Below are 12289 nucleotides of genomic sequence, written 5' to 3' on the forward strand. Positions count from 1 at the left end.
AGTTTTCAACCTGTGGGAAGGGGGCATGAGATTTCTGTTTTATAGTGGTAGGGAATTTGATCATCACAGTAACTGGAATCTTGTCAATGCGTTCACCAAAGAGATTCGTTCAGTCACCGTTTTTACAGATTACATCTGTAGGCCTGTATGTGGTGACAATGATTCAACTGATTTGCTACAACCAAGACATTCGAAGTGAGTGAGAACAATTTGTTCACTTTAAGGTTTTGTTCAGAAAAATCAGATTCATTCACGAGCGAGAGAGGTGAAACTGGACAGAACGATGGAAATATGTCAAATGGTAGCTAGGTAAAATACGGATTCACGTGCATCATGTGAAATAACAAACCATGTTCACATTGTGTTGTATGTTCTAAAGTGCTTGCAAATGACCATTTAAAACCTGTGCAACTAATAATATATTTACAAAGTGAACACTCGGCGTTCAAAGATAATCCGGTTGACTTTTTTCACTGTTAAGAGTCAGGGTTGACAAATTTATAACTGAAGACCATCATAAGCAAGTACCACTCACGTGGACCTTATTCAGAGTAAAGAATCTTTACTGTCTGATGGGAATTTGTTATCAGGGAAAGTTTTATTGGCATTGATGTTGATGATAAATGAATAATCTAGAGATGAGGAACACACAAATGTGAGTTATTTATCAGCATATCATTCTTGTATGGGAGCATTACATAAAGTGCACAAAACAAAGGACAATCATTTGCACACATTGTAATTGGAGTTTTTATCAGCACATGAGTCTTCATTAAGTTGTGCTTTTTAGTTTATGTTTGTGAGGTAATAGTTTGATCAGTTGTTTTTGCCAATTTAGCAGATTATAGATCTGTGTTAAATAATGTCAGCTCCTGTTTTTTACCTCTATGTTGATGTGCTGTTGACAAACTGTAGGAAAAAATATAGACCTGCTGTTTTAGAACTCATTTAACTGATATGAATAGATATGTATAGACATGCTTTGTACACAAGACGTTATACAGACGTTATTGAATCTCATTACAATTATTATAAGACTATTATTGTTGTCTTTTGATAGTCATGCTCAGCAGCTCACAAACTGTAGGGAAATTATAGATTTGCTTTGTTCTTGCTTAAAACCTCTACTAAAGTCTCTTTGTAGGTCTGTAGACATACACATTTTAAAGGATTAAAATGTCCATTTGATCGTTGATTTAGAGACTAACTAATTCCACACAAAACACTCATTTTTCACCACCTTCTGGCATCACCAGAAATGGTCACTGAATGAATCTTTAAATGGATCTGTACAAATTTTGGTAAATTTAGTCAGAACACTTGAGCCATTTGGATACATTTAAATCCCACAATGCACAAGCACAGAGTATAAACTCGAACTCGCTACTCCAGGGGTTGTAGTCAGAATCAATACTCGCTGAGCTGAATAAAGTTTTCTTGTTATTTGGGTAGAGTGAGATCGTGAGACAGAGCCTGAAAGTGTGTGTCTCATGCCAAATGCGTGAGAGCTGGCAACCCTAAGTAGCCATCTTTGTTTTTTATTGGGAATGAAAACGAGGCTGTTAAGATAGACTTACAGTCACTTGATTAACATGCACTGTATAGCTATCAAAAAGCTCCTAAATAACATCTAATTTCCCACAACTTGTGTTGTCTTTATTTCTTTTTTTTTTTTGTATGTCTACTGAAATTTCTTGGAATATATATTTTTCAATCTTTCGCCAGCGGATTGCTACATAATCACTTTAAACAACAGTACAACCCATTGAAAAGACCGTCTTTCCCTCAAAGCCTCGTTGTCATTCCCGTCAAAAATCAAAGATGGCGCTACTGTGAATAAGGGGCGAAATCCGACCATCCCTATGTTTTACTCACTAGAAGGACAGAGCTCTTTAAGTGGGAGCATGACATTAAGGGTTGAATGTAGATATCACTAAACGTCTTGTAACAGGGATTTTTGTGAGAAAAAAATACAAAAAATTATGACTTTCTTACTTGTGTTTAAATGGAACGACACTTTGAGTGGTGTCCCCTTCTCGAAGTGCCCTTCAAGTGCACCAAAATGCCTTTTGGAAAACGCCCAAGGTTTATGAAAAGCTCTGCGCTCGAGCTGTCGGTAATCCCAAACGAGCCTGTCGCCTAGCAACATGGCAAACTTTCCCCATTGCCTCCGTCTCTGGGCAGCGTTTCCTATTCTTTATTATCTTGCCTACTTTAATCAGCCAAGTGGTCCTTCAAAGTTTGAACTTTTAGATTAGAAGTGCATACAACTGCAATGTCGAAGTCACCCAAGAAAAAAGCGTCCTCATCTAGCCTCGTCTCTTCTTCGCAAGGACAATCTCCCAAAAAAGAGTAAGGTTTGACTGAAGATTCGATAATATAATCTTGCTGCATCGATAATAGGCCTATAATCTTGCTGCAAATATTTCAATAATACGAATAGTTACAAGTAATTATAAATAATTACTGATATCTTAAGTGTATGTTTGTCCTTGAAAAGTTTGATGTTTTAACTGCAATATTGGAGGTTGCTACTCATCGGAATATTTGGAGAGTTTTGGGTTTGAAATGCTGATTTGGGAAATTAGTTTAAAATATAACACTTTATTTTAGGTATCACAGTTTAATTTGCGTTAAAGCAGAGATTAACATGGATGGAAACATAAATGTAAGAAACAAAAGACAATTCACTATGCAAATGTTCGCCTTATAAGTACTGTAATAATGTAGTGTTTACATTAAATGGCAAACACATACTTTAAAGTCATGGACTGTCTTCAGAGCATCCTCGCCACTGGCCAGTGCATCAGAAGGCCCTGGGGATGCAAAGAAGAGTCACTTCTTTTTCTGGCCAGAGTGGACTGATGCTGAGGTTAATGCAGAGAAATGGGATGCAGCTAAAGCCTCCAAGGACGTTAAGGTGAGTATTAATGAATAGTATGAGTATTAATGAATAGAACAGTATCGAATGCACAAGGTCTTTTTGCTTTCTGAATAGTTTTTCAGAATAATGTCAATCTTGGTCCAACAATGAGAAATCTATTTCATCCAACAGCTTGGCTGTGAGATTAAGTATTGGGATTGATGCATGCATTATAATGTCATCTGTATTTTTAAATTGCATTTTTTTTTTCTGTCAATGGGAATCCAAAACAATTCTGAGCCATTTATTGAAATAAATACTCAACATTGCCAACAGTTGTTTGATGATCCAGAAGGGCAGGTTGAACTTCCTGCTTCTTTGAGGGTACACACTTGGAAGCGTCCTTCAGAGTACATAGTTATTAAGGTAAGGATTTATCTTTTTTAAAAGTTAGCACCTCAATGTTTTCGAGATACTAGCATGACCCCAAAACATCCTCTTAAACAGTTTGTTCTAAATTAATAAACCATACTGTACTTTCCTGGGTAAGTTAAGTTAAACAGACTTTGCCGTGGGGGGTATATATTGATGCTGACTACCACCCCTGGAGTCGCAAGTTCAAATCCAGGGCATGCTGTGTGACTCCAGCCAGGTCTCCAAAGCAACCAAATTGGCCCGGTTGATAGGGATGGTAAAGTCATATGGGGTAACCCCCTTGTGGTTGCTATAATGTGATTCTCGCTCTAAGTGGGTCATGGTGAGTTGTGCATGGATGCAGTGGAGAATAGCGTGAAGCCTCCACATGCTACGTCTCTGCCGTAATGTGCTCAATAAGCCACGTGATAAGATCCGTGGATTGACGGTCTCAGATGCTGAGGCAACTTAGTTTCGTCCTCCGCTACCCGGATTGAGGCGAGTCACTAAACCACAACGAGGATTTAGAGTAGATTGGGAATTTGGCATTACAAATTGGGATGAAAAGGGGAGGGGGAAAAAAAACGGTTTTGTTCATGGCATAACAAATTTTGTCATCCATTTAATAAGTATACAGATTCCTTCATCCATTCTAAAGATGTATGCTTGTGTGTGATTTTGATTGGGTTTAATTTGCAGTACTATGCAGTATAATCTAACAACATAACTTTAATCTGAAAATTAATTAATCTGAAAATAAAATTAATCTGTCATGAATTGACCAACCAACACACATGGTCGAAGCATACTTGTCTTTTTTGTGTTGACTCCGCTGTTTTACTGCATATTTTAAGAGAAAATTAAATCCTAGCCATGCTGTTTATGTTGCTCTTATATGAGTTAGGGTTGTAATTAAATTTCACAATAATTTCTCCATTTTGATAGTGCTGAATGCCCAACATAAGTCACGGGATGATAAAAAAAGCTCACAACACACAGCAAAATCACAAGCCAATCCAGGAAATGCACTGCTGCACGAACGGCAATTATATTTTCCATTTGACCAACTGCATTTAAGATGTCTAATTGACAGAATATATTGAGGTCAGTTCTGTTGTCACGTTTATGTCAACAATGTAGAACAAAAAAAGACAATAGCTGCAATTTTTATATGTTTAAGGGCCAGTTGCATAAACATTTTCTGGAGACTGCATCTAACAATTAGTCAGACTAACTAAAGATGCTAGAGAAAGCTTGTTGCACAAAACAAGCTCATGGCTCTCTTACTGTAGAACGGTCTAATTTGCATTGCATTGTGGGAAGACACTGAACGACTTTAAACAACATGAGTGTGTGGTCCCTCACCACCTTTTTTAACAAAACAACCTTCCTTTATCATTTCTTTTCACACAAATTATGTTACTCCATCATTATTCAATAAAAACATTTTTTTATTTATTTTTTAAATCTTGAAACACTTGGCAAATCCGGGAGAGAGTGGTCAACGAGAGCGTAGGGGGTCAAAGCCGGGGTAATAAGAGTAAGAATAACAAGACGGGACTAGTGGGGGAGCAAAGGACAGGGGAACAAGGGGAGCTGGAAAGCTAAGAGGAGGACAAGAGGAGTTCAAAACTAGACGAGACTAGCGGGGGTGGGCAAAGACATGGGAAACTAAATACAATAACCAACGGGTGTGAAACGAATGTGTTGTGATATAAATAGGGGAACTAACGAGCGGTGCAGGTGTAACGAATAAAGGGGTGATAAGGCGAGTACAGGTGAAACTAATGATCTAATGATTGGGACGAGTGCGGGTGAAACTAATACTGGTGATAGGAGAGCGGGCATGCAAGCCCGAGGAGGGAGACCTGCTAACGAGCATGAGAGCTCGTAGGAGCAAAACGAGCGTGGAAGCTCGAGGGAGCAAAAGCGAGCGTCGAGCTCGAGGGAGCAAAGCAGCGCAAGCTCGAGGGAGCAAAACGAGCGTGCGAGCTCGAGGGCGAGCGAGCGGAAGCTCGAGGGGCGGAGCGAGGCGGGGTTCGTGACAGTACTCCCCCTCTAAAGCGGATGGCTCCTGGCGGCTGCGCTCTGTTGCGAGGCGCGACCTCTGGGAAGTGGTGCTGGGCGATCCCAACAAACAAAAAACCCTGAACAGACAACCCACAAAACACACAAACAAAATTGAGGGCAGTCCAAGGGGCACAGAGGGAAATGAGACAGTCCATGGGGTCAATGGGCAGTTTCAAGGCAAGGTCAGGGGAACATAGCGGACAGGCGGGTGGTCGGGAGATCTAGGGGGCATCCAAAGGGCAGAGACTGGGTCAGGGGGTCTGGAAGGCGACTGGAGGACAGGGACTGGGTCGGGGGTCTGGAAGGTGACCACCGGACAGGAATAGGGTCCGGAGGCCAGGGAAGAGGCCACAGGACAGGAAGGGGGTCAGGAAGTCCGGGCTGAGCCGTGAAAGGCGGTGCCGTCAGAGGCGGCACTGTAGGTGGCTCTGGAGGTGGGGTTCTGGAAGGCTCTGGAGGTGGGGCCGAAGGAGGCTTTAGGGGCGAAGGCCTGGAAGGCTCTGGAGGTGGAGCCAAAGGAGGCTTTAGGAGCGAAGGCCTGGAAGGCTCTGGAGGTGGAGCCAAGGGAGGCTTTAGGGGGGTAGGTCTGGAAGGCTCTGGAGGTGGAGGCCTGGAAGGCTCTGGAGGTGGAGCCGAAGGAGGCTTTAGGGGCGAAGGCCTGGAAGGCTCAGGAGGTGGAGCCAATGACCGGTGGCGCCAGTGGGAGGCTCTAGCGAGGTAGGCCTGGAAGGCTCTGGAGGTGGAGCCAAGGGAGGTGGCGCCGTGGGAGGTCCCCGAGGCGACGACCTGGCAGGCTCTGTAGTCTCGGGGGTAGAGCCGTAGGAGGCCCGAGAGGAGCCGTAGGAGGCTCGAGAGCGGAGCCATAGAAGCTCTGGAGTCTTTGGGAGCAGAGCCGTGAGAGGCTCGGGAGGTGGAGCCGTGGGAGGCTCTGGAGGGAGCAGTAGGAGGCCCGAGAGGCGGAGCCGTAGGAGGCTCTAGTGGCAGAGTCCTGGAAGGCTCGAGAGGCTTGGGGCAGAGCCCTGAGAGGCTCGAGAGGAGGAGGAGCCCTGAGAGACTCGAGAGACGAAGCCGTGAGAGGCTTGAGGGGTGGAGCCATGAAAGACTCGAGGGGCGGAGCCCTGAGAGGCTCGAGGGGAGGAGGAGCCCTGAAAGACTCGAGAGGGGGAGCCCTGAGAGGCTTGAGAGGAGGAGGAGCCCTGAAAGACTCGAGAGGGGAAGCCCTGAGAGGCTTGGAAGGAGGGGGAGCCCTGAAAGACTCGAGAGGAGAAGCCCTGGGAGGCTTGAGAGGCGGAGCTCTGGGAGGCTCGAGAGACTTGAAAGGCAGAACCCTGTTGGACTTGGGAGGTAGAGCTCTGGGAGGCTCGAGAAACGGAGCCCTGGGAGGCTTGGGAGGAGGAGCCTTGGGAGGCTCGTGAGGCGGAGGCCGCGAGGGCTCTGAGGGGCGAGCAGAGGCTGGCAGAGCCGTGGAAGACTCTGAGGGCGGAGCAGAGGCTGGCAGAGTCGTGGAAGACTCTGAGGGCGGAGCAGAGCTCGGCAGAGTCGTGGAAGACTCTGGGGGCAGAGCAGAGCCCGGCAGAGTCGTGGAAGACTCTGAGGGAACCTCTGCGGTCTTGAGCACAAGACGAGACTGGGGAGAAGGGGCCCTCTTCCTTCTCTGACGTCTTCGGCCAACAGGGGATGTGGCCATGGGGACGGTCGAGGCTACAGGCGCTGGCTCTGGGGCGGTCGAGGCTACAGGCGCTGGCTCGCTGACCATGGCAGACATGGGCGCTGGCTCGTTGGCCGTGGCGGGCATGGGCGCTGGCTCGTTGGCCGTGGCGGGCATGGTGGCTGGCTCGTTGGCCGTGGCGGGCATGGGCGCTGGCTCGTTGGCCGTGGCGGGCATGGGCGCTGGCTCGTTGGCTGTGGCAGGCATGGGCGTTGACTCGCTGGCCGTGCCAGGCTTCGAGGCTGGGGCCGTGACAGGCCTCGGGAATGGGGCCGTGTCGGGCTCGGGAGTGGGGCGTGACAGGCTCGGGAGTGGGGCCGTGTCAGGCTTCGGGACTGGGGCCGTGTCAGGCTTCGGGACTAGGGCCGTGTCAGGCTTCGGGACTAGGGCCGTGTCAGGCTTCGGGTCTAGGGCCGTGTCAGGCTTCGGGACTGGGGCCGTGACAGGCTTCGGGACTGGGGCCATGACAGGCTTCGTGACTGGGGCCGTGACAGGCCTCGGGACTGGGACCGTGACAGGCCTCGGGACTGGGGCCGTGTCAGGCTTCGGGACTAGGGCCGTGTAAGGCTTCGGGGCTAGGGCCGTGTAAGGCTTCGGGGCTAGGGCGTGTAAGGCTTCGGGACTAGGGCCGTGTAAGGCTTCGAGACGGGGGCCGTGGTATGGAACGCTGGTTCAGTTTCTGCCTCCCCCACAGTAAACAAGGAACCAGCGTACAGTAGGGCGAGGTCAATAAACTGAGCCAGGTTGAGAGAGCAGCGACCACCAGGCATGAATTATGAGGCTGGCTCATTCAGTCCATATTGAAAAATGTCTTTCAGAGCCACCTCATCAAAATTCACCTGGTTAGCCAGGGCACAAAAATCCACAACATAAGCCTCTAAGGGTTGGCTCCCCTGGCGCAAAACCAAGAGTCGGGCTGCTGGCTCCATAATGTCAAGGGCGGGGTTATGAGTTACATAACCGCTGCCTTGCATGAAAAACCCTTGGTTAGCATCAGAAGAGCCATAAAACCTCTCCGGGGATGGAGAGCATACGGCGCTCGCGGATGCATGGAGAGCATCAACGGGCTCAGGGGCAGACACAGGTGAAACAGGGTGAAATAAATCAGACATAGCACATACCTGCTGCCCCTGGGCCGCGAGCTCTTGGTCAAGCTTCCAAACAGTAGCTCCTCGCGCTGAATGTGACGTGTACCTCCGCTCTAGTGAGCTGCGCGAATCCTCAGCGCGGGGCATTGTGACTGTCTTCGGTAAAGGTTGGTTATTTTGTAACCCGCACACACAAACACAAGACGAGACAGTCACAATGTCGGAGAAAACTGCTTTATTCCAACAAAGGCAGGCAACAGTACAAACAGGGCAAATCCAGTGAAGAGGCGTCAAAGAGGAGCGTGAAGTCGGAGCCGGGGAATCAGAATAGAATGGAGGGGCAAATCCGGGAGAGAGTGGTCAACGAGAGCGTAGGGGGTCAAAGCCGGGGTAATAAGAATAAGAATAACAAGACGGGACTAGTGGGGGAGCAAAAGACAGGGGAACAAGGGGAGCTGGCAAGCTAAGAGGAGGACAAGAGGAGTTCAAAACTAGACGAGACTAGCGGGGGGGGAGGCAAAGACACGGGAAACTAAATACAATAACCAACGGGTGTGAAACGAATGTGTTGTGATATAAATAGGGGAACTAACGAGCGGTGCAGGTGTAACGAATAAAGGGGTGATAAGACGAGTACAGGTGAAACTAATGATCTAATGATTGGGACGAGTGCGGGTGAAACTAATACTGGTGATAGGAGAGCGGGCATGCGAGCCCGAGGAGGGAAACCTGCTAACGAGCATGAGAGCTCGTAGGAGCAAAACGAGCGTGGAAGCTCGAGGGAGCAAAACGAGCGTGCGAGCTCGAGGGAGCAAAACGAGTGTGCGAGCTCGAGGGAGCAAAACGAGCATGCAAGCTCGAGGGGGCGGAACGAGCGTGGGAGCTCGAGGGGGCGGAGCGAGGGAGCGGGGTTCGTGACACTTCTGAAGCGATGCAATCACTTTTGGTGAGAAGGATATCAATATTCAGGTCAGTTTTTACTTTAAATCTGCACTTTCACTTCCACATTCTCCTCCATTTGTTTTTGTCTTTTTTGTGCATATTGTCACCTATTGGGCATGGAGGAGAATTTATAGTAAAAAAGGTCTTAAATATTGCTCTGTATATTGAAAGACTTTTTTGTCCAAGTTGTTGCAAGTACATAATAAAGAGTTGCTTCTATATATCTGCCTTTGAGTGAAGGTTAGTTTTAGCTCAGCCTATAACTATGTTATAAAGGAAAGGAGATCTTCAGGAACAGGAATTGGTGCTCCTACAGTGTGTGTGTGTGTATATATATATATATATATATATATATATATATATATATATATATATATATATATATATATATATATATATATATATATATATATATATATATATATATATATATACATATTAAGATATAGAATAGAAGAACAGGGAGCCTTGCAACAGATGTCATGGCCCCCACAAATTCAAATTTTTTAAGACATCCTCACCATGCAACATTTTTCACAAGTGCCTAAAACATTTGCACAGTACTGTACAGTATATGAATATAATATATCATGTCCTTTAAAACAGACTCCTGTTGTGGTGGAAAATGAAGCTGCCTTTGACCTCACCTCAGCAAATGAGCATTTACTCTCAAGTGAGGTGAGTCCATAAATAATTTCAGATGGTCTGCATGATTGATCGAAACAAAGAGTGATTAGCTTTGTTGGCAATGGTCGCTCCTTTATCCTGCCTCTTTCACAGCTCATGCGATGGATCATTAGTGAGATCTACATACTGTGGAACGTCTGCAACACAGAAAAGGGCATGCCTGTCTCCATAGAAGCAGTTTCCAACCCTTGGAGACCCTGGGAACATATATTTTCCCTGTGTAAAGCAGTGAAGGGTCACATGCCTCTCTTTAATGCCTATGGGAAGTATGTCATTAAACTTTACTGGATGGTAAGTTCAGGTTTAGTATGGGCACCATTATACTAGTTCTTGCATTGTATAACATTGGGGTGAAGTTATAAAAAAAATTCAAGTTAATTTTTTATTTGCAAGGGGCAGTGTACAGTGCATTTACAAAGAAAAGCTTACATCAATGTTTAAAAAGTGTTGATGATGTTGATTCACAAATTCACAAATTGCTTTCACTTATAAAATAGTATAAAGAATGGAATAAACTACCTGATGATCTTAAAATTTGTTTAGATTTTTATACGTTCTCCAGAAATGTTAAAAATTAGCTTTTCATCATTAATTTTGTGCAATGTTAGAATTTTACTGTTGATGTATTTATGTGCATATATTTTTATGTTTTATGTTAATATTGTTTTATTTACCTGCCCAGAGACTGCAGATGGATTTTTTGTGCATGGTCCCTGACAAATAAATGAATAAAATAAAATACATTTACAGTATACCGTATCAATGGCAACTACTTACTGTATTTTCACAGTAACTTTCACTGTGTCTTCACAGTGAACACCAGGGCCATTAAATTATTTAAATGTATAGTGTTGTGTTGAAGAATCACGCTTCTTATCTGTGTCTGCATAACAGTAATCTCTTGAATATTTACAGTTGTAGAAGTGTGTTGTCCACAGTAATATGCTGCCACTTCCAGCATGCACTCTGCCATGAATAAATTAAATGGTTTCATTTTTACTATTAGCTGGTTTATTTAGCTGTTGCGGCTGCTGTTTTTGTTAACACTGTCAGTTACCCATTTTGTAATGTTATCTAAAAATGTTAAATGACTGTTAAAATGTATGAAATTCTGGCAGTTTTTTAGTGTAGTTATTTTCAAATATGCCACAAATAGCATGTGTAAACAGCATGTCTGGCGGTAACGAGTGATTAGGAGACATTCAACACCTATTAAATGCCCACATTCTCCTGCTAGAGGGACACTGTGTCCTTTAAGCAGTGATTAAGTGAAAACACAATGCTTATTAGGGATCTGAGGGAGTCAGTGGAACCATGACTGTCTGACAACTCTATCCGCTGGACGTGAGAAACAATAATTTACCTTAGCTGCCTCTTGTGCTAAACAAACACATTGAACTGCACAGTGGTAATAGTGATTTGTTTGACTGGTGATATCAAAGAATAGTAAAGAAACACACTATCTAAAGCACAAGAGCATTTAAGATAAGGCCTTTGTGCTGGTCAATAGTTCTGGCAAAGAATTTGTCTCAATAGCTATTTTGCAGAGCCATGTTTTAATTTACTTTTTTGCCCACTATTTGTAACTCATTCTTTAATGAAACACTACTGTTAGAGTTAATAATGTTAAGCACTGCAATATTTACTCTTACTTATTTTACTGTGTACAAAATACACAGTAATTGACTGAGTAGAGGCACTTGGGGGCCCAAGCTATATCTCTGCAACAGAATATCTCAGATACATTAGGATAGACTCTTTGACTTGTGCCAGTATACATAACTTGAGTTTTTCATCAGCAAGCATCACTCACATTTTCTTAAAATCTACCCACCTAACCTTATATGTAATCTATTTTAGGGTACTGTGTCAGTAATGTAACTACACTTTTTATGTACTTACAATTTACATTTACTGAAGTGCGATCTCCTTTTCTGTATTTCAGGGAAGTTGGAGGAAGATTACTGTTGATGACATGTTACCATTTGACAAGGATAATAACCTGCTACTTCCTGCTACTACTAACCAATCAGAACTTTGGCCCATGTTGTTGGCTAAAGGCATACTAAAGGTGGCCAGTACTGAGTGAGTATTTTCTGACATCATTTTGACCTTATCTAAACATCCAAGTGATCTCAACAATTAAGTTTTGGGGTGGAAGACTCCTCCTCATTGTCCTCAATCTCTAATACCTATCTACTGTAATGTATGACTTTAGTATGCCTTTAGAGAGTATAGTTATAGTATAGTGTAACGCAGTTCAATGGAAAGGAGGAGGCGAGAACAAGCTTGGCAATATAAATAATATTTTAATGATACATTTAAACAAAAGACACAAACACACACATGATGGACATGCCCGTAAACAATCTCTCTCTCCCGCACCATCTTCCGCAGTCGGCCTTTATCCCTCTCAGAGGCTTGATTAGTGTGTAGAATCACAACCCGGCCCCGCCCTCCGCCCTGCCACATATAGTTATCTACAGTAAGTGCATGCTAAATGAACTGGATGTGTTT

The 12289-nt window shown here is 44.6% G+C and overlaps 1 protein-coding gene across 2 annotated transcripts in view; it reads left to right on the forward strand.

The window, feature by feature from the left end:
- Positions 1 to 2195: 2195 nt before the first annotated feature.
- LOC127622128 (androglobin-like) overlaps positions 2196 to 12289 on the forward strand; it is a 61040-nt gene continuing 50946 nt past the window's right edge. For both annotated transcript variants that reach the window (XM_052096071.1, XM_052096072.1), the window contains exons 1-6: positions 2196 to 2352; positions 2782 to 2920; positions 3200 to 3289; positions 9692 to 9763; positions 9866 to 10063; positions 11718 to 11857. In XM_052096071.1, the coding sequence (XP_051952031.1) occupies positions 2276 to 2352; positions 2782 to 2920; positions 3200 to 3289; positions 9692 to 9763; positions 9866 to 10063; positions 11718 to 11857 (716 nt within the window). In that variant the 5' untranslated portion in view covers positions 2196 to 2275. The remainder of the gene's footprint in view (positions 2353 to 2781; positions 2921 to 3199; positions 3290 to 9691; positions 9764 to 9865; positions 10064 to 11717; positions 11858 to 12289) is intronic.

This window comes from Xyrauchen texanus, chromosome 28, assembly GCF_025860055.1.
Source record: "Xyrauchen texanus isolate HMW12.3.18 chromosome 28, RBS_HiC_50CHRs, whole genome shotgun sequence".
NCBI lineage: Eukaryota > Metazoa > Chordata > Actinopteri > Cypriniformes > Catostomidae > Xyrauchen > Xyrauchen texanus.